The sequence below is a fragment of the Carcharodon carcharias genome, chromosome 2 (genome assembly GCF_017639515.1).
Source record: "Carcharodon carcharias isolate sCarCar2 chromosome 2, sCarCar2.pri, whole genome shotgun sequence".
NCBI lineage: Eukaryota > Metazoa > Chordata > Chondrichthyes > Lamniformes > Lamnidae > Carcharodon > Carcharodon carcharias.
In genome coordinates, this window is record NC_054468.1 from 92,602,902 (window position 1) to 92,624,999 (window position 22,098).

Here is a 22,098-nt window from a genome sequence, read left to right on the forward strand (position 1 = left end):
TGCAGATTTTCATAAGCTCCACCTTCACATCTATGTTATTTAATGCCCACTTGACATAGGCACCTTCCTTACAAACTGGCAGGACTCATAGGGCTTTCAATGTAGAAAAACACCTCAAGATCAAACATCACAGAAGCACAATTAGACAAAAATGGACACCAAGGGAGGTGGGTATTGTCGGGGGGTAACTAAAAGTTTGACCAAAGATGTATGATTTAAACATGGTCTTAAAGGAGGAGAGGAAGGTGGAAGGGCTGAGAAAGGGAATTTCAGAGCATGTGGTCTAGGCCCCTGAAGATACAGCCACAAAAAAAAGGGAAATACACAAGAGGTGAGTGCCTGAGCAATGGAGAGTTCTGGATTGGAAGGGGACATAGCAGGACTGGGGGAGGTTGTGGAATTATGGAAGGGGAAGGCAATGAAGGGATTGCACATGAGGATGTGAATTTTAAATTGGAGGTATTCGTGGACAAGGAGCCAGTGCAGATCAGTGAAGGTTTGGGAAATGTTGAGCGGAGCTTGATGAAGGATATGATATTCTCATTCTGGCAGCGGAACTTTGTATGTACTGAAGTTTAGAGAATGCAGGACAGACCAGGCCAGGAGATTGTCAGCTCCGGCGTCGATAATTCCAACAAAGGCATGGATGAGAGTTTCAGAAGCAGATGAGCTGAAGCTGAGGTAAGGACAGAGGCAAAATAGGTTACAGAGCTGGTCTTGGAGAGGACATGGGGCCAAGATCTTAGTTTAAAGTCATAAAGGATGTCATGGTTGAAAATTGTCTAGCTCAACCTGAAGCAATGGCCAGGGGAAGGAACCATACAGTGGCAAGCGTATGGAGTTTGTAATGGCGCCCAAAGGTGATAGCTTCTGTCTTATCAGTGTCTAACTTGAGAAAATCGCAGCTCACTCAAGAATGTTTGCTGGCAGTGGAGTACGTTAACACAAGGCAGAGGGATCGAGAGAAGTGATGGAAGGACAGGCTGTAATGTTGTCAGTGTGCACATGGAAGCTGGCCATATTTCATTGGATGATGTCGCCAAGGGACAGTGAGTAGATGAGGAAGAGGAAGGATTGACCTCTGGGGAACTCCAGGAAAAGAAACCATTTCTGGAGATGCATAAGCTACAATTAGTTAAGTAAGAGTAGATCCAGATGAGCACTGTACAACTGAGCTAGACAGCAACAGAAAAGAAACATCAAAGGATGACCATGTCAAAGACCGCAGGGGAGAGGAGATGGAAAAATACACTGTGCTCGAAGAGGTGTCATTTGTGACTTTGACTATGATAGTTTCAGTGCTATGGTGGGAGTGGAAACCGGATTCGTGAGATTGACTTTGAGTTCCAGGAAGAATAGATGTGGATTTGGGAGGCAACATGTTCAAAGACTTGGAGCCACATCCAGAAGTTAGTGTTTCAGAGGTACTAGGGGAGAAGATTGATGAGGGAATTTTTTTTAAAAACAGCTAGCTAAGTTCTAATTATAATAATTATGATTGCGAGAGTTGTAATTACCTCTTAAGTACTCCAATAAGAGACTGTTAATTGTACTATGTTCTGCATATTCTGGCTGATGACTAAGGCCAGTTGTACAGTCAGCAAGGTTCCTGTGAGGACTAGGTAGTGATTAGGTGATGCCAAACTGGAGTTTTTAAAGTCTGCAGCTTGTACGAGGAAGGGAACCCCGAGCGAGTTAACAAGTTTCATTGGTTCTAAAACAGTGTCATTGCTCTTTATATCATCAGTGAAGGGGAAAGGAAAGAGCATGTTTAGAGCTCATGAGGAAATTTCAGAGTTACTAACTATAGGAATAAACAGAGACAAGAGGCTATGTAATACAAACATATGAATAAGGAGCAGGAGTAGGCCATTCAGCCCCTCAAGCCTGCTCCACCACTTAGTAAGATCATGGCTGATCTGTTAGTAACCTGAATTCTACTTCCCACCTACTCCTGCTAACCTATCACCCTCTTGCTTACCAAGAATCTATCCACTTTTACCTTAAAAATATTCAAAGATTCCAGCGCCTTTTCAGGAAGAGAGTTCCAAAGACTCACGACCCTCTGAGAGAAAATATTTCGCCTCATCTGTTTTAAATGGGCAACCCCTTATTTTTACATAGTGACCCCTAGCTCTAGATTCTCCCAGAAGAGGAAACATCCTCTCTGTATCCACCCCATCAAGGCCCCTCAGGATCTTATATGTTTCAATCAAGTCATCTCTTACTCTTCTAAACTCCAGCAGATACAAGCCTACTCTGTCCAACCTTTCCTCATAAGACAACCCACCCATTCCAGGTATTAGTCTGGTAAACCTTCCCTGAACTGCTTCCAACGCATTTATGCTTCCTTAAACAAGGTGACCAATACTGTACACAGTATTCCAAATGTGGTCTTACTAGTGCCCTGTACAACTGAGGCATAACCTCACTACTTTTGTACTCAATTCCCCTCGCAATAAATGATAACATTCCATTAGCTTTCCTAATTATTTGCTGTAATTGCATAGAAGCCTTTTGTGATTCATGCACTAGGGCAACCAGACCCTCTGACTCAGATGTCTACAGCACAGAAGTAGGCCATTTGGCCCATCGTGTCTGCGCCAGTCAGCAAGGATCTGACTACATTAATCCCATTTTCCAGTGCTTGGGCCATAGCCCTAGAGGCTATGGCAACGCAAGTGAATATCTAAATACTTCTTAAATGTTACGAGAGTTTCTGATTCAACCACCCTTTCAGGCAGTGAGTTCTAGACTCGCACCACCCTCTAGGTGAAAAAATTTCTCCTCAACCTCCCTCTTAGCCTTCTACCTGTTACCTTGAATCTATGCCCCTTGCTTATTGACCCCTCTACTAATGGAAAAGTGCTTTCCTATCCACCCTATCTATGCCCCTCAAAATCTTACACACCTCTATCAGGCCCTCTCTCAACCTTCCTTGCTCCAAGGAAAACAACCACGACCTATCCAATCTTTCCTCATAGCTCAAACCCTCCAGCCCAGGCAGCATCTCCTTGCACCCTTCTTCCAGTGCAATCACATCCTTCCTATAATGTGGTGACCAGAGCTGCATGCAGCACTCCAGTTGTGGCCTAACCAGCGTTTTATACAGTTCCAGCATAACCTCCCTGCTCTTGTATTCAGTGTCTCTGCTAATACAGGCAAGTGTCCCATATGCCGCCTTAACTACCTTATCCACCTGCCCTGCTACTTTCAGGGATCTGTGGATATGCACACCAAAGTCCCTCCTGATCTTCAGTACTTTCTGGGATCCTATCACTCATAGTGTAATCCCTTGCCTTGTTAGCCCTCCCCAAGTGCATTACCTCACACTTTTTCCAGGTTGAATTCCATTTACCATTGCTCTGCCCACTTGACTGGTCCATTGATATCTTCCTGCAGTTTACAGCTATCCTCCTCACTATTTACCCCCCTACCAATTTTCGTGTCATCCACGAACTTCCTGATCATATCCCCTACATATAAGTCCAAATCATTTATGTACACCACAAACAGCAAGGGCCCCAGCACTGAACCATGCGGAACCCCACTGGAAACAGACTTCTAGTCACAGAAACATCCCTCTACCATCACCCTCTGCTTCCTGCCTCTCAGCCAATTTTGGATCCAACGTGCCACTTGGCTTTGGATCCCATGAGCTCTTACTTTCCTGACCAGTCTGCCATGAGGGACCTTATCAAAAGCCTTGCTGAAGTCCCTCATCAACACTCCTGGTTACCTCCTCAAAAAATTTCAATCAAATTTGTCAAACACAACCTTCCCTTAAATCCATGCTGACTATCCCTATTAATCTGTGTCTGTCCAAGTGCAGATATATTCAGTTCCTCAGAATTCTTTCTAATAATTTCCCCACCACCAAGGTTAGGCTTGCCTGTAACTTCCTGGCCTATCCCATCCTCCCTTTGTCAATAATGGGACAATGTTAGCAGTCCTCTGGCACCTCACCTGTGGCAGATTTGAAAATTACTGCCAGAGCCCCTGATATCTCTTCCCTTGCTCCCTGAACAGCCTGGGATACATCTCATCCAGGCCTACAGGTTTATCCACTTTTAAGGCTGCTAAATCCACTAGTACCTCCTCTCTGTTAATTTTCTCTAATATTTCACAGTCCTCCACCCTGATGTCTATACCTGCATTGTCCTTTTCCACCGTGAAGACCGACGCAAAGTATTCATTGAGGACTGTACCCACAACTTCCGGGTCCACACACTAATTACCTCTATGGTCCCTAATTGGCCCTACTCTTTCCCTAATTATTTTCTTGCTCTTGACATTTTTTAAAAACCCCTTTGGGTTTTCCTTTATTCTACCCACCAATGCTTTCTCTTGCACTCTCTTAGCTTTCCTAATTTCCTTTTTAAGTTCCCCTGTGCACTTTTTATACTCCTCTAAGGACTCTGCTATATTGAGCCCTCAGTATCTGCCATAAGCTTCTCTCTTCTTAATCCTAACCTTTATGTCCCTTCACATCCAGGGTTCTCCAGACATGGTCCACCCACTTTGGGCAGAATTTTGCCCTTGGTGGGCGTGTGGGCCCACCGGCTCAGCAGCGGGCGGATAGCCGACCCCCGCCATCGAAACAGGGCCTGCCGCCATTTTGAGTGGGCGGGCCAATTAAGGCCTTCCCAGCGGCCTGCCCGACAGGAAGCGCTATGCGCTTCCTGTGAGGGGTGGGGGGAGGGAATCCCTAGCTGTCAAAGTGCGCTCTTCCAGACATGTGCACAAAAGAGCACACTGCTCCCTGAGACTAAATGCTGTCTCAGGGAGATTAGTGACAGTGCACAAAAGTTTTAAAAAAAAAGAGAAATAAAAATATTATTAACATGTCCCCCTCATGTGACAATGTCACACGAGATGGGACATGTTAATAAATATCACATTCCATTTATTAAAATTTTAAAAAGGAACATGAAACCTCATCCTGCCGGTGGATGAGGTTTCATGTATTTTCAGAAGCCTGCTGGGGCTCCTGGCCTGCCTGCCAGCTTTAAGGTTGGACGGGCAGGGCCTTTAATTACTTTAATTACCCTGTCAATGGCCTCAGTTGACCATTGACAGGTTGGCGGGCGGACAGCTGATTTCGGTCTCCGCCTGCCTTCCTGAAAATTTAAAGGGACCAGGATGACGTGGGGGATTCCTCCTGACGTCATTTTCCCATTGGCAAGCAGGCCCCACCCCCAAATCGCCGACAGAAAAATTCGGGCCTTTGTCTTTACAGGAACATATTTGCCCTGTACTCTCCCTTGAATGCCTCCCGCTGCTCTGACAGTTTTATCTGCAAGTAGCTGCTCCCAATCCACTTGGGCCAAATCGTATCTCATCTTAGTAAAATTAGCCTTTCCCCAGTTTAGAACTTTTATTCCCAACTCAACCTTATCCTTTTCCATAACTATCCTAAATCTAACTGAGTTATGGTCACTATCTCCAAAATGCTCCCCTACTGATACACCTTCTACCTGTCCGGGGTCATTTCTGAATATTAGATCCAGAACTACCCCCTCCATTGTTGGGCTTTCTACATACTGGCTAAAAAAGCTCTCCTGGGTGTAACTTAAGAATTTTACTTCCTCCCTGCCTTGCACACTAAAATTATCCTCGTTAATATTTGGGTAGTTAAAATCCTCTACTATTACTGCCCTATTATTCTTACACTTCTCTGAAATATGAGTACATAGTTGATCCTCTATCTCTCCCCAACTGTTTGGTGGCCTATAGTACACACCCAACAGTGTGTTTGCCCCTTTTTGTGTTTTTTACTCCTACCCATATGGCTTCATTTGATGATCCTTCCTGAATACCCTATAACCAGGAATATTGAGCTGCCAATCCTGCACTTTTAGCCAAGTCTCAGTCATAGCTATGATATCTCACTCCCATGTGCCTATCTGTGCCCTCAGCTCATCTGTCTTATTCCTCAGGCTGCTTGCATCAAAGCATATTCCATTTAGCCTTGCTAAACTCACTTATTTCTTATCTAGCCTATGTTTCCTCTGCCTTCCAGACTCACTTACTAGCATTTTAACTTCTAATTCCATCTCAGCTTCTCTCCCCTATGAACTACTTTTCAGGACCCCATCCCCCTGCCGATTTAGTTTATATCCTCCCCAGCAGCATTAGCAAACCTCTCCACGAGGATGTTGGTCCCGTTCCTGTTCAGATGTAACCTGTCCGACTTGTACAGGTCCCACCTCCCCCAGAAATGGTCCCAACGCCCCAGGAATCTAAAGCCCTCCCTCCTGCACCATCTCTCCAGCGACACATTCATCTGCTTTATCCTTCTGTTCCTATACTCACTACTGCGTGGCACCAGGAATAATCCGGAGATTATTACCTTTGAAGTCCTGCTTTTCAATTTCCTACCTGACTCCCTAAAGTCTGCTTGCCGGACCTCATTTCTCTTTCTTCCTATGTCATTGGTCCCAACATGGACCATGACCTCTGGCTGTTCACCTTCCCCCTTCAGAATGTCCTGCAGCCATTCTGTAATATCCTTGACCCTGGCACTGGGAGGCAATATACCATCCTGGAGTCACGTCTATGGCTGCAGAAGCACCTGTCTACTCCCCTCACTAACAAATCCCTTACCACTATTGCCCTTCCACACTTTCTCCCGCTCTGAGCAGCTGGACCGCCCACAGTGCCATGGCCTTGGCTCTGGTTGGCCTCCACAGAGGAACCATCACTTGCTTTCCAAGGCCAAAATATGGTTTGCGAGCGAGATGCACTTGGGGGATTCCCTCACTACCTGTCTGTTCTCCTCCTTCTGTCTGGAGGTCACCCATTCCCTCTCTGCTTGCACTTCCTTAAACTGCAGGGTCACCACGTCCTGAAACATGCTGTCTATGAATCTCTCAGCCTCGTGCATGCACCATAGTGCCCCCAGCTGCTGCTCAAGCTCCAAAACCCAGAGCTCGAGTTGCTCCAGTCAGAGGCAACTCCTGCACACGTAGTCATTCAGACCACCAGGAGCATCTAGAATTTCCCACATAGCGCAGGATGTGCAAATCACGGGACTGAGCTCCCCAGGCATATCTTAACTAAACAGAATATGGACCCTTGCTTTTATTTTACCCTCACTCCTACTTGAGTATAGACTAGATGCTAGATCCTCTAGATGGACTAGATCCTACGTGCTGCTGACTGCCTGTCCTAGGGTGGTCCTCTTGCACTCTCTACTACACCTCAGAGCTCTGCAATCTCCCACCATTTAGATAAATTCATTATTTAAATTCACATTTCACATTTCCCACATTATACTCCATCTGCCAGATCTTTGCCCACTCACTTAACCTATCTATCTATATCTGTTAGAGGCCTCGTTACATCCTCTTCACAACTTACTTTCCTACCTATCTTTGTGTCATCAGCAAATTTGGCAACCATCCCTTCAATTCCTTCATCCAAATCATTTATATGAGTTGTGAAGAGTTGAGGTCCCAGCACTGATCCCTGTGGCACACCACTCGTCACATCTTGCCATCCTGAAAAAGACCCATTAATGCCTACGCTCTGCTTCCTGTTAGCCAGCCAATCTTCTATCCATGCCAATATATTATCCTCTATACCATGAGCTTTTATTATCCGGAGTAATCTTTGATGTGGCACTTTATCAAATGCCTTTGGAAATCTAAGTACAGTACATCCACCAGTTCCCCTTTATCCACAGTACATGTTACTTCCTCAAAGAAGTCCAATAAGTTGGTTAAACATGATTTCCCTTTCACAAAACCATGTTGACTCTGCCTGATGACCTTGAGCTTATCCAAGTGCCCTGCTATAACTCCTTTAATAATAGCTTCTAACACTTTCCCAACAACAGATGTTAAGCTACTGGCCTGTAGTTTCCCGCTTTCTGTCTCCTTTTTTTGAATAATGGAGTTATATTTGCTATCTTCCAATTTAATGGAACCTTCCCCGAATCTAGAGAGCTTTGGAAAATTAAAACCAATACATCAACAATCTCACAAGCCACTTCTTTTAAGACCCTAGGATGAAGTCCATTAGGACCCAAGCTCTTGTCAGCCCACAGCTCCAACAGTTTACTCAGTACCACTTCTCTGGTGACTGTAATTTTCCTGACTTCCTTTCCCATTCCCATTTCCCGGTTTATAGCTGCTTCTGGGATGTGGTAGAGTGGTTGAGGTCAGAGGTGAGAAATATTGCCCGAGTTTGTTTACCATTCTTTTGTATTTTGTTTTAATGAAGCCCTTGGAGCCCATGAAACGACAGCCAAAATCAAAGTGCTTGACGACGCTGGTCAACCCCATGTTCAGAGAGGTAATGCAGCTACTGTATGTGACCAAATGTGCTTGTGTGTGTGCCTGCTTGTATACACCAGCTGAAATGCTTCTAAAGCCAGCTAATATAAGCATAGAGAACAAGGAATTCCTTCCTCATTGATTAATACCAGCAGAATCCTGAGGGAGTAAGTTGGTTGGGTGCCTATCTTTGTTGACATCACTAAGTCCATTCTTCCTCCTCCCCCCAGGTATTTGTATGGTGTGGGAACCTTCAGGAGCACTAGAGTGAACAGAACTTATCAAAAAGTAGCATGTCCCCTGTGTGAATCCTGAATGGATGCACAGTGCTGAGATCAAAGACCTGATTTCACCAAGGATCCTCACAATCAGCAGTAGAGAGAGAACATGCTTTCATTCCGCAAGCGTGGGCTGCATTCATGCTTCAGCTGCAGAAGTAAAAGAACATTGTTGTATTCAGCTCCTTCCTCTTGATCCTTTCTGTCTGGACTGGATTTATACGCAGCTCCCAAGAGAAAATAAATCCGTGTCTAATGTGCCATTCCCATTTATTGGATTTTCAGCATGTTCAAAGAATGCTGTCTGTCCCCAAAAATCTGCAAGTAAATACACTGCACGGAAGATACTGAGGCACTTATCAGGAGGCCCACTCCTATTGACTAGTCTGTGCTTGGATGGGTGATCTCTTCCACTGATCATACTCTCAGAAACTGACCATTGGTTGAGGTACCAGAAAGAAGCTGAGTTGCCTGAGAGCAGACCCAGCACAAGTCACTGCCCTCGAAAGGAAAAGCAGTGCTATTAAGCAACATCTGGGACATCAGCCCACTTTTTCTTCAGATGCAGTCACACCTGCTCTATATTTCTAACATTTTCTGTTTTCATTCAAAGGAAGAGATAAAAGTATTTTCCTTGATCGATCATCTTATTTCTTTTATTTGGTAAAACCACCTGTGAATATTTATTCTTTCACGGGATGTAGACATCGCTGACTAGGCCAGCATTTGTTACCTATCCCTAATTGCCCTCAAGAAGGTGATGGTGAGCTGCCTTCTTGAACCGTTCCAGTCCCTGTGGTGTAGGTACACCCACAGTGCTGTTAAGGAGGGAGTTCCAGGATTTTGACCCAGCGACAGTGAGGGAACGGTGATATATTTCCAACTCGGGATGGTGAGTGGCTTGTAGGGGAACTTCCGGGTGGTGGTGTTCCCATCTATCTGCTGCCCTTGTCCTCCTAGATGGTAGAGATCATGGGTTTGGAAGATGCTCAAAGGAGTCTTGCTGAGTTGCTGCAGTGCATCTTGTATATGGCACACGCTGCTGCCACTGTGTCAGTGGTGGAGGGAGTGAATGTTCAGGGTGGTGGATGGGGCCAATCAAGCGGGCTGCTTTGTCCTGGATGGTGCCAAGCTTCTTGAATGTTGTTGGAGCTGCACTCGTCCAGGCAAGTGGAGAGTATTCCTGACTTGTGCCTTGTAGATAGTGGACAGGCTTTGGACAGTCAGGAGGTGAGTTACTCTGCAGAATTCCCACCTTGCTGTTGTATGATGCCAGTTAGTTAAGACCTCAAAGTAATGAAACTTTTATCAGGAACTACCTTCTGTCAAACTAAAACAAAAACAAAAATACTTGGAAAAACTCAGCAAGTCTGGCAGCATCTGCGGAGAGGAACACAGTTATCTTTTGAGTCCGAATGACCCTTCAACAGAACTAAGTAAAAATAACTGTGTTCCTCTCCACAGATGCTGCCAGACTTGCTGAGATTTTCCAGGTATTTTTGTTTTTGCTTTGGATTTCCAGCATGCGCAGTTTTTTTGCTTTTATCTTGCTGTCAAACTAAATTTGCCAAGCCAACCTTTTGGCCTGTAAGGTTTTGTACCAGTGTCTATGCCACAGAGTGATATCAGGAAAGTAACCCGGCTCTCCATGTGGTGGGTTCTGATCCTTGGTTACAGAGATGAGTGTATATCCGTGCCCTTATAACATAGGGTTCTCTGTTGTTGATTGATGGCTCTTTTGTCTTCTGGCAATGGCTTGATGTTCCACATTAATTATGTCATATTTTATTTTGCTGAAGCTACAAGAAAAGCACAAAGTCAGCGGCGGGAACCTGGGTGCCATTGAAGAGCTAGAGAATGCTTTTAACCTGGCAGAGGAGTCCTGTCCGGGCATTTCGGATAAACTGGTAGCGCACATGGTGGAGCGGGTACGAAGGTCAGTAAAAACACAAAAAGGAAGCCATATTCACAAATACATTAATAGATTAAGGGACTGAGTGTTAGATTTTCATGCAGGATTAACAAATCCTCATTTTCTTTTATGAGCTGGTGTGTTTTAATGTGTTGGGATTATACAAAGCCACATGAAGTAATCCTGGTCCCATTTAATGGCTGCCTACATAACAAGCTTGTTGGCGCACCAAACCAGTCTGAAGCATAAATAAATAACACCGTCAGTTCAGTTCACCTGCTTTGGCTACTTTGAAGCTGGGAGCACACTGCACCTTTTAAAGTGCTTTACATTTTCACTGAAACAATTCTACTTTCGGCCTAAGGGTGCCAGTTTTAGCCACGTAAACAGGGGAGGTGGATTGACGATGTCCAGGCTCATTCATGCAGGATCAGACAGCTGACAGAAGAGACTTGCAATGTCAGCTTGGCCAACTCAATCGCTCACTGAGCTCTTGAGCCAAAATTAATATGGACTTGAACAAATAAACTAGTGCTGTACCAAGGGAGCATTGCATTGCCAGAAGTGCTATGTTTCTGATGTGACACTAAACTAGGTCACTCTACGCCTGTTCAAGAGGATGTCAAAGATCCCACAGCAACATTCAGAGAGAAAGGGAAACTTTATGGCCTGGTCAACATCATTCAACAAATTAAATGACAATTCAACTCACTTGGTGCTTGAGAAGTCTTGCTGTGCACACTGGCTATCATGTCTGTTTACAAAGCAGTGAATGCTCTTCAAAAGCAATTCATTGTATTCTATAAGTATATCAGTGGGAAGAGGATAACCAGAGAAAGAGTACGGCCCATTAGGGACCAAGGGGGCAATCTATGGGTGGAGCCAGAGGACATCGGTAGAGTGTTGAACGAATACTTCACATCCGTCTTCACCCAAGAGAATGAGGATGAAGGTATCGAACTCTGGGAGAGAGACTGTGAGGTTCTTGAGCAAATTGATATAGAGAGTGACAAGGTTTTGGAGGTGTTGGCAGGCTTGAAAGTGGACAAACCTCCAAGTCCAGATGATTTGTGTCCAGGACTGCTGAGGGAGGCAAGGGAGGAGATCACAGGGGCTCTGACCCAAATTTTTAATTCCCCTCAAGCCACCGGGGAGGTGCCAGAGGACTGGAGAACAGCTAATGTGGTTCCACTATTTAAGAAGGGTTGAGAGAGAAGCCAGGGAACTACAGGCCAGTGAGTCTCACGTCAGTGGTAGGGAAACTATTGGAGAAAATTCTGAAGGAGAAAATCTATCTCCACTTGGAGAGGCAAGGTTTGATCAGGGATAAGTCAGCATGGCTTTGTCAGGGGAAGTCATGCCTAACAAATTTGATTGAATTTTTTGAGGAGGTGACCAGATATGTAGATGAGGTTAGTGTAGTTGATGTAGTCTATATGGATTTCAGCAAAGCTTTTGACAAGGTCCCACATGGGAGACTTATAAAGAAGGCAAATGCACATGGGATACAGGGTAATTTGATCAGGTGGATTCAAAATTGGCTTCGTTGTAGGGGACAGAAGGTGATGACAGAAAGATGCTTTAGTGACTGGAAGCCAGTGTCCAGTGACATACCACAGGGATCTGTGCTGGGTCCCCTGTTATTCGTCATTTATATAAATGCCATTGATGACTATGTGGGGGGTAGGATTAGTAAGTTTGTGTGTGACACAAAGATTGGCCAGGTGGTTAACAGTGAGGTTGAGTGCCTTGGGCTACAGGAAGATATAGACGGGATGGTCAAATGGGCAGATAAGTGGCAGATAGCATTTAACCCTGAAAAGTGTGAGGTGATACACTTTGGAAGGAGTAATCTGACAAGGAAGTATTCAATGAACGGCATGACACTAGGAAGTTCCAAGGAACGAAGGGACCTTGGCGTGTGTGTTCATGGGTCTCTGAAGGCAGAGAGGCATGTTAGTGGGGTGATGAAAATGGCATATGGGACACTTGCCTTTATCAATCGAGGCATAGATTACAAAAGTAGGGAGGTCATTTTGGAGTTGTATAGAACCTTGGTACTCTGGAGTACTGTGTGCAGTTCTGGTCACCACATTATAGGAAGGATGTGATTGCACTGGAGGGGGTGCAGAGGAGATTCGCCAGGATATTGCCTGGGATGAAACATTTAAGTAATGAAGAGAGGTTGATAAACTTGGGTTGTTTTCGTTGGAGCGTAGAAGACTGAGGGGTGACCTAATTGAGGTGTACAAGATTATGAGGGGCATGGACAGGGTGGATAGGGAGCAGCTGTTCCCCTTAGTTGAAGGGTCAGTCATGAGGGGACATAAGTTCAAGGTGAAGGGTGGGAGGTTTAGAGGTGATGTGAGGAAAACCTTTCTACCCAGAGGGTGGTGACGGTCTGGAATGCGCTGCCTGGGAGGGTGTTGGAGGTGGGTTGCCTCACATCCTTTAAAAAGTACCTGGATGAGCACTTGGCACGTCATAACATTCAAGGCTATGGGCCAAGTGCTGGGATTAGGTAGGTTGGTCAGGTGTTTCTCACATGTCGTGCAGACTCGAAGGGCCTCTTCTGCACTGTGTGACTCCGTATAAAAAAAAAAGTGCTTTGGGCTATTGAGGGTGTGAAAGGCAGTATATAGAATCAGAATGATTACAGCACAGAAGGGGGTAATTCAGCCCATCGTGCCTGTGCCTGCTTTCTGCAAGAGCAACTCAGCCAATCCCACTCCCCAGTCTTTTCCTTGGAGCCCTGCAGGCTTTTCTCTTCAGGTGCCTGATTTGAGCCTGCTTCCACCACATTCTTAGACTGTGCATTCCAGGACCTAGCCATCCAATTTCAATTTACTTTATTGTCCATACAGAAACTCATTTTGGGCACATTGCTCATTCATTAAAAAATTACATATCAATGAATGATAACAATAAAGGAAAGGAAGTTAATCCTATCACAGTGACCTAACTTTAACTAAAATATGTATTTAAAACTATTCCAATACATTAAATCAGTCAGAGTCCCACCCTGAATTCACATCCTCATCCATACATCAAACCCCTGTTAAACTTTCTTATAGAGAAACGAGTTCAGGAACCAATTTGTCCTACATCTGAGAGATTGTAGCCTTTTCCCTGAACGCAACCAGCAGTAATACTGAGACAGGGGGTAATTTTCATTGTTCGTGACACTCTACTTTCGTCAAAATTCTTAGAGCAGATTTAATCAAGAAAGATCTGCTCATCAAATACCCTTCCTGCCTGTTTCAATAATCTTTGTACCTTTAAATAGTCTGCTTTCCTAAGACGACACCACTTGCTGTGTAAAAACATTTTTCCTCATGTCACCTTTTTTTTGCCATTCACCTTAAATCAGTGTCCTCTGATTTTCAATCTTTTTGCCAGTGGGAACAGTTTCTCCCTATCTACTCTGCAGACTCCTCATGATTTTGAACATCTCTATCAAATCTCCTCAGTTCTCTTTTCTCAAAGGAGAACAGCCCCAAAACCTGTCCTACCATCCACAAGGTACAAATCAGGAGTGAGAGACTTATTGGGACAATAGAGTGCTTTTACTCATCAGCACTCTGAGGGAGCTGCTCAAAGCCTGGTTAAAGAAGGCCGCAGAAGTTGAAAGTTGAACCTAATGTGCTTTCTCAATTTATATATTACCTTTATCGTAAGTGCGCAGTCTCCCAACCATTCCCTCTGCGGTGGACAAGATACCTCCAAAATTGAGACATCCCTTCCCTTGGTGGATAAGGGACATTAAAGCAGGGGGAATTACCTTTGGGAATATTGGAGTTCAGTAGGAAGTGCCTGTGGGTGGTTAGAGTAACAACCGTATGATGTACCCAGTGTCCATTTAAGGAAAGTATTTCAACCTTCATTTTGTGATTCTACTCTGAGAAAACAGCTCTGATCTCACCTTTCCCTGTTGCTCAAACATTGGGTACTATGAGAATCTGAATTTAAGCTCTGATATATGTGAATTATTGTTGATAGAGGTACAATGAGAAATTTATCAAGTTTAGTTTTTAATAACAAACTTAAGCTAGGTTACTGTTTTCAATTGTGCAGTAGAAATGGGGAAATAAAGTATCAAGTTTAATTGAACAGTTCCACCCAGTGTAGGATTCTCTGAATCCCTATTAAATTATCGTTGAATCCTTAATGGTCAGACAGCGCATGCACTAAGTCTCTTACGCAACTCTTTTATCGATTTTTAGATTCTTTATTAATCATGTTCTACAGCTCATGTCTATTCCACTCAGCTCTAATGCTCATTCCAGGTTGCTGTTTGCCATGCTCGCTGTATCTGTGTACAACACTCATCTTTTCTCTTCTGCTCTCTGTCTCTTGCTGTACATATCCTTTCCCCCACAAGACAGAGAGATAAGAAACCCTGAGAATAGACAGTGTTAGGGAGAGGAGTGCATACGTGGGGGATCAGTAGAGTAGGCACCATGAAGATGGAGGTGACAGTAGAGTGAGATGGAAATCAGAAAAGGAGGCAAAACAAAACATATTTAAAGCAGTAAATTATTTAATTTTTAACGTATTAGATAGTTACACACAGGATCTAAAATCACAGAAAAACATGGTGGTTAGCATCATTGAGAAATTCATCTGAAACTAATAAACAGAAACTTTTGGTTCATATTGACAGTTAGTCTTTGTGGTGAAATAAATTTAAGGCACATACAGAACATTCAAATGTAGTATCTGGAGATGATCATTATGGTTCATTTGGCCTGCCCCAAAGGTCAAACAATACCAAACTTTAACCTAGATAAACATGAGAGGTTGCAATTCACTGAGATAAACCGAAACATCACCTTGTGCTTTAGAAAGTAAACTAAATGGTGCAGAAGAACTAATCATTAAAAGCAGCATCTCAGGTCAGCAAAGCAATTAAAAGCATTACCAAAACACCAGAATTTATTTCTGGGGTATAGAATTTGAAAGTGAAGTGATGTTAAACTCATATTAGACCCCAGTCGGGCTGCATTTAATACACTGTGCACAGTTCTGGACTCCATTCTATTAAAAAGGCCATAGAAGCATTGGCAAAAATGCAAAAAGAAGATTTAGAAGCAAGGTCCCTGAACTGAGGGATTGCAGCTACTGGGAAAGGTTGAACAGGTTGGGGCTCTTTTCTTCAGCATAGTGGTTATGTTACCAAACAAGTAATCGAGAGGGCTGGACTAATGATCCAGAAACTTGAGTTCAAATCCCACCGTGGAGGGATTAATTATACGTCCCCTAGGGGGAAAAAAATCTGCCATTCTTACCCAGTCTGGCATTTATGTGACTCCAGACCCACAGCACTGTGGTTGGCTCAAAACTGCCCTCAGAAATGGCCCAGCAAGCCACTCAGTTGCATCAAGCCACCTAGGGTCGACCTAGGCACCAGATACAACAAAGGCACACTCTGCACAATTAGCCCTACAAAGTTCTCTTCTAACATCAGGGAACTGGTACTAAAATTGGGAGAGTTGTCCCTCAGATTAATCAAGCAACAGCCCGACATAGACTGCTCTCAGAATTGGAGGGGGGTGAGGACCAGGCTAAACAGTAATGTTCTGTTATAAAAACAAAAAAACTGCGGATGCTGGAAATCCAAAACAAAAACAGAATTACCTGGAAAAACTCAGCAGGTCTGGCAGCATCAGCGGAGAAGAAAAGAGTTGACGTTTCGAGTCCTCATGACCCTTCTGTCGAAGGGTCATGAGGACTCGAAACGTCAACTCTTCTTCTCCGCCGATGCTGCCAGACCTGCTGAGTTTTTCCAGGTAATTCTGTTTTAGTAATGTTCTGTCATGGTTAAAAAGCCTGACCATACCACCTGGGCAATTGAACGATGGAATGGAAGATGTTGAGTGGGTGTTGTTTGTAGCCTCTACGAGATGAGAATTGCACTGTGGGTTGGAGCTGCCTCTTTTGACTTGTTCCTCTTTCCTCTCACCTCCGCCACCCCCCCCCTCCGCCACCCCCCCCCCCACTTCAGGTATTCGCTAAGCGGATCCAGCAAGAATTCAGCGCGGTGAAGATCTCGGCACCTCCAGGGGCTTCCCAAGTGCCCCGTGACCCAGCACCCAACAACACCCTCCTGCTGCAGTTAGGAAAGCCTGTGGCTGCTGATGCCAGTGCTTCATGGACATGGCAACGAGACTCGATCACACTGTTGGATCAGAACTAAAAAAACCTTTTACTTTTGACGCTGCTGCCATGAGGGGTGGCACCAAATAAGAGGGGTTGATATTTTTTTTGTTTTGATTAGAAGTTATAATATTTTTACATTTTCTTTATATACAGAGAAGGTTAATTGGTGCATATCAAGCTGTATTAGTAGAAATGTACTATGTGAAAAAGAGACAGTACCTCTTTTGCTTGCCTGTCTAGGTTTTGTTTCAGAATTCAAGGTCAATTTTTTTTAATGGTTTTAAAAATAAATCCACCATGTATAAGGGTGCAAGAGCATGGATTAAATGCATTCAGGATAGAGGATCCTATGCAGTGGATAACCTTCCCCAAGCTACTCCTTTTAAGATGAGACCACATTGTGCTGCTAGTTAAAATGAAGCAATTAGGTGAAGTAGTGAGAGGAGTTGATGGTGGTGCTTATTCCAGACTTAGTTAGTCAGGTCACACCCTCATTTGAAAAATTCCTCACTCTTAAGGGCAGTCTGGCAACACAGTCAATATGTGTCTTGCCTCTTGAGTCTGAAGCCTGTGTCTTTCAATCACTACAACCTCACTGGCCCCATCAAGGGAGGTTTCTCAGAAGTGTGGCAACCTGCTGGATGGAGCCCTGCACTGAAGCAAGGCTTACCTGACTCTTGAGTGGTACCGAGTTGCAGGAGGAGATTCAGGTCAGCAATTGAAAAGACTAGCTCAGACTGGCTGGACAGGAGAATTTGTGAGATGCAGAAAGGGGTGAAAAAGCTTTTATTTTAAAAAAAACTAACATGAAACTCCATCAGTGACAAGAATGTTACTCTTGATGATAATAATATGGTTAATCACTCAGTCTAAACCAACACTATAGCTGCCCTCCAATTACAGAAACATGACCCTACATCTTTCTTAAGGCCCCAATTTACTGAGACCTGCAGAAGTGATTCTGTCTCTTTCAAGAACAGTTCCACAGTGTTAAAAGGTGGGGTTGTCTGAAAGGGTTCAGTTTATATTTGTGTTCAGTAGAGCAAAGCACACCCATCAGGGATTAAGCCAAGGCTCTCTGTCCTTGTTTTTCTTCTCCCTGTTCAGTGCTGGAGATCAAGGTAATACCCCCAGACCTGGAATCTCAATGTCTGGGGGAGATCTGGCCTGAAGTGTTACTCGAGCAAAAAAAACCAATGGACCATAAGTTACTCATTGGATTGTACAGAAATTTAAAATTGGATGTCTGAAATCCAAATCTGGAACTGCCTCTGCGCTGGCCTTCACTTTGAACCCTTTGTTTCCAAACATTGAGCAGTGGCAGTCAGTGGCCTGTAGACAGTTAGATGTTTATGGACAGATTTAAGAGAGAGATTCCTAAAATGTTTTGCTTCTGTCCCCATCCACTCCAATTTGTACTATCAGTACTCCAGAGAACAGGAATTTGTAGGCGTGTTGAAGAAGTGTTACTATAACCCACTTTACAGCAAGTGAGTTGCTGTCGCCAATGGCTCTCCATGTTCTGGGGTACCTTGGGAAGTGTCTTCAGTCTTTGAACCATTGTTGGCCAATGTCTTTAATGGCATTGACATGGACTTTCCTACTGGATAAATAGGGGTAACGTTAGCAGGATGTGTTGACAAAATGAGCTTTGAGCTCTGGTGATGCAGTTTTTATCCATCTAATCTAAAAGGAAGTTTCTTTGTCGCACTTCATGTAGCTGACAGCAATTACCATAATTTCCTGTATCCCACCTTAATTTGTGTTTTTTTTTAAATCTAAAGTACACAAATGTTTCATTGTGCAAGTAGGAAACATTCAGTTTAGATTCTGTTGTATAACTTGGGATCAGTATTAATTCTGAATGGATCCTCTGTGCGGCCTAAAAAGGCAAAGCAAGTTAGATGGGTTGTTTTGCTTTTACACCTTGCGTTAGGAAGAGAAACAAAATGACTGATGATACCACCATGAAATATGGACAGCCGTATTGTTCTGCTAGTACAATGGAAGCTTGATACAAATGCCATGATGTAGCAACTAGGAGGAGACAGTGAAAGGGCCCAAGTGGAACAAGTGAGGGTCACATTATTTGGGAGGTTGGGGGAATAGATATAGGATCTCGATAACCCCCTATACAGATAACAATTTTAGCAAATAAAAAAAGACTTTGAACAGTATTATCCAAGAGTGGACAGAGTTAGTATTAAGGCCTGGGAGTAACTGGGATACCGCAGCTGTATGTAAAGGGAAAAAGAAGTGTGCACACCAGTTTTAAAGGTACTTTTGGTATCATCCAGATAAAGAACTGACCAACATCAAAACCTGCAGTGGTAGCATTCCTGTCAGGATCTCCCAGCATGACTGGCAAATCCCTAATAAGACGGCGTGAAGGGACATTTGCCTTGGTGTTACAGCTAGAGATATTGGAAAACCCATCCTGGTGTGTTTTTAGAATTTGGTTTGCTATTGGGCACAAAAAATGATTCAAAAAAGTCGTTTGCTGGCTTCACCTTTCATAAAAAGCCTCTCTATCTTTTGGGACTCTGGGTCTGCCAACCTGCTGTTCCAAATTCCAGATACCTGCACCTCATTGGTGACTTAGATACGTCTCAATTAGTTGATACTCTGTGCCCCCTCACTGTGTCCCCAATTAGACCCGCCATTTGAATGGATGAAGGAGTGAACATAAAGAACTCTAGTTTTTAAAACTCCATAGCCATGTCAGTGAAACTGGGGATTGTGTTCCTGTATGTCCAGTGTTTGTATACTGCGTGTATTAACAGTGTACAAGTGCACATCTGGTCCTTGCAACCCATTTATTACCTATTTTAAAGTCCAGTTTAGGTTTGGTTGTAGTTATTTATGGTGAAGGAGGGTATCCGTGCTCTTGGAGCTGCGGATCGTGTTTTATATACAGTGTAATGGACAAGAATAAAATATAAGAATGGACCTCCTGCAGTTTGGCTTTATTTAAAGCAGCATCTTCAAGGTGGAGCTGGTTTCTACCATGCATGTTCGAGAAAGAAAATTGGGCTTGGATTTGTACAATGATTGATCAGTTATTTTGGTGATTAAGAATGAAGGCCCTGAAGAGCTCACCAGTCGCTTTTGAATAGTGCAGTGTCAACTAAACTAAAAAACGGCATTGGTTAATATCCCAATCTAGAGCAGGACTTCCTCAACTGTGCCTTTTGAATTACCTGGGAGCTTGGGGGAGCCTACAGTTCCCTGTTTCTTTCTCTAGGGTGATGCCTCAGCCAATCAGAGCTGACTTGCCAATCAATCAGCACTCTTTCTCCTGTATTATAAATTGTTGTGATCATTTGAAATTTGGCATTCTTGCAAGACAAAAAGCTTTGACAACATCTCTTCAGTAATATCAGAATGCCCTCATTACTGCACTATTGTGTCAGCCTTGATTTTGTCCTGCACTCAGGCTGCAGCTTTCTGATGCAGTTGACCGTGCTACCAACTGAGCCAAGCTATCCTGATTGCTGAAGTACTTTTCTTCTGGGAGAAGGAATAGCTTATTCAGCCAGTCATTCAGAGATCTCCACTCAGTGGTATTTGATGCTTTATGCTGTAGTGTTCTCTACTCCCAGAAGGCAGAATAATGAGCAGCTTTTGCTTTTGGAGACCAGGACCTGATAATGCTTGATGTGATCCAGCCAAATATGATGATTATTACAAAACCAGACTTGTCCAACACGTGGCCTGTGTGCCAGATTGTGGCCCGCAAAGCCACTGTTCAAAAGGCTGAATCAGACTGGTAACTGAAGTTGATTCTGCAAGGAGCTGCTCCCCCAATTACTTGTCCCTTATCTCCCATGTTTGCCCCTTATAGGCTCACTAGTGCAGGGGGCACAGAAGGAGAGACTGCATGTGGGGGAGGGTGAGAATGCCTGTTTATGTGCAAGGGAGGGGAATGGGTGCCATGGGGCAGGCTCACCTGGAGAAAGGGGGAGACAGGGATGCCTGGGGGAGAGGGAGGGGCAGGGGAGGGAGAGGACAAGTGTGCCTGAGGGGCAGGGAGTGTGTGTGTGTGTCTCTGGTTCACTTGCTGAATTCTCACACCCTCATTTCCGCAGCCCCCCCCCCCCCGTCTGATATTCACACACATTCACAGTGGGTGGGGGCATGGAGCACCCTAAGACAGTGAACTGGACACACACTGTCTCACACTCAAAAGCAGTATCAAATTAATAAATCGGTAATTTAGAAAAGTAATTAATAAAGATGACCATTAGTTTCTGCTCAGCAATTTGTTTCTTTCTTTTGTTCATACTCACTTTTTTTTAAATTCATGTATCTTTCTGAACTTTGGTCATCAGCCCCTTGAGAGAGAAAAAGATGGAAATGTGCCCACACCCTGACAGGTTGGGCAAGCCTGGGCTAAACCTATTGGTCTACCATAAATGTTCAAGTCTGCACCCCTTAGACAAGAGGATGAGAGAGAATAAGAGTTTTTACCTGGGACATGAGGTGATGGTGTGATCGATCATGGCAAATGGATACAAGAAAAATGTTGAATTATTGGAGAAGTCTGGAAAAGGATACATGCCTGATTTTTGAATTTAGGGGGTTGTATGGACAGATTACTCTCACTACAAGTGAAGAGGATGAATTTATTACTGATTGAGGATTTGGTGTGGGCCAAGCCCTGTCAGGATAGGATGAGCTCTAACAGTGCATAGCTGCACAGGGCTGGCAGTTCCATCACCCGTGGAATGAGTCCATATTCCCATTGAAGTTTGACTGTGTGTTAACAGTGCTGGGAGACATCTGAGCCTAATCGTGTCTTCAGCAGTAGCATATGCATACTTTTTAGCAGGGCTTATGAATAGCAGTTATATCTCTCCCTGCCCAGGGACTCTGAAGCCGCATTTGGGATTTCTCCTGATTTGAATGGCTTAACTACAGGCTGCCCTTATCAACTGAGCTGACAACACTTTTTTAAAATTCTTTCATGGTGTGGCCATTGCTGGCCAGCATTAATTCCCAATCCCTAATCACTCAAGAAGATGGTGAGCCACTGTAGGCCAAGTGGTGCAGGTACACCCATGGTGCTGTTAGGGGAGGCAGTTTCAGGGCTTTTCCCCAGTTTCTCCTTGGCTCCCTCCTTGGCTCCAAATGGTTTTGTTCAAAACAGGATAGTGCATGCAGTACAAGGTACTGCTGCTAGATGGTGCTGTTAGAGGCCTCCTAGCTGAAAGTTTGTGCAGTACAATTGCTCAGAATTTAGCCAGCCTGTTCCACCACTGAATTTGATCACAGCCGATTTATCTCAACCCTATTTACCCACCTTGGTTCTCTAACTCTGGTTAACCTTGCCTAATGAAAATTTTCAGTTTCCCCTCAGCTGCAACAGCTTTTTGGAGGAAAGTTCCAGATGACAGGTCAGAGTCGGAGGTCTACACAGAAAGGCTCTTCGGCCCATCGAGTCTGTGCCAGTCAAACAAGTACCTAACTA

The 22,098-nt window shown here is 44.2% G+C and overlaps 1 protein-coding gene across 5 annotated transcripts in view; it reads left to right on the top strand.

The window, feature by feature from the left end:
- stk25b (serine/threonine kinase 25b) overlaps positions 1-19,577 on the top strand; it is a 68,068-nt gene extending 48,491 nt beyond the window's left edge. For 2 of the 5 annotated variants that reach the window (XM_041174786.1, XM_041174773.1), the window contains 3 exons: positions 8,224-8,298; positions 10,357-10,493; positions 16,474-19,577. In XM_041174786.1, the coding sequence (XP_041030720.1) occupies positions 8,224-8,298; positions 10,357-10,493; positions 16,474-16,513 (252 nt within the window). In that variant the 3' untranslated portion in view covers positions 16,514-19,577. Of the gene's footprint in view, positions 1-8,223; positions 8,299-8,509; positions 9,249-10,356; positions 10,494-16,473 lie in introns of those variants that run through there. The other 3 variants (XM_041174779.1, XM_041174797.1, XM_041174804.1) reach the window with 3 other exon arrangements.
- Positions 19,578-22,098: the final 2,521 nt, after the last annotated feature.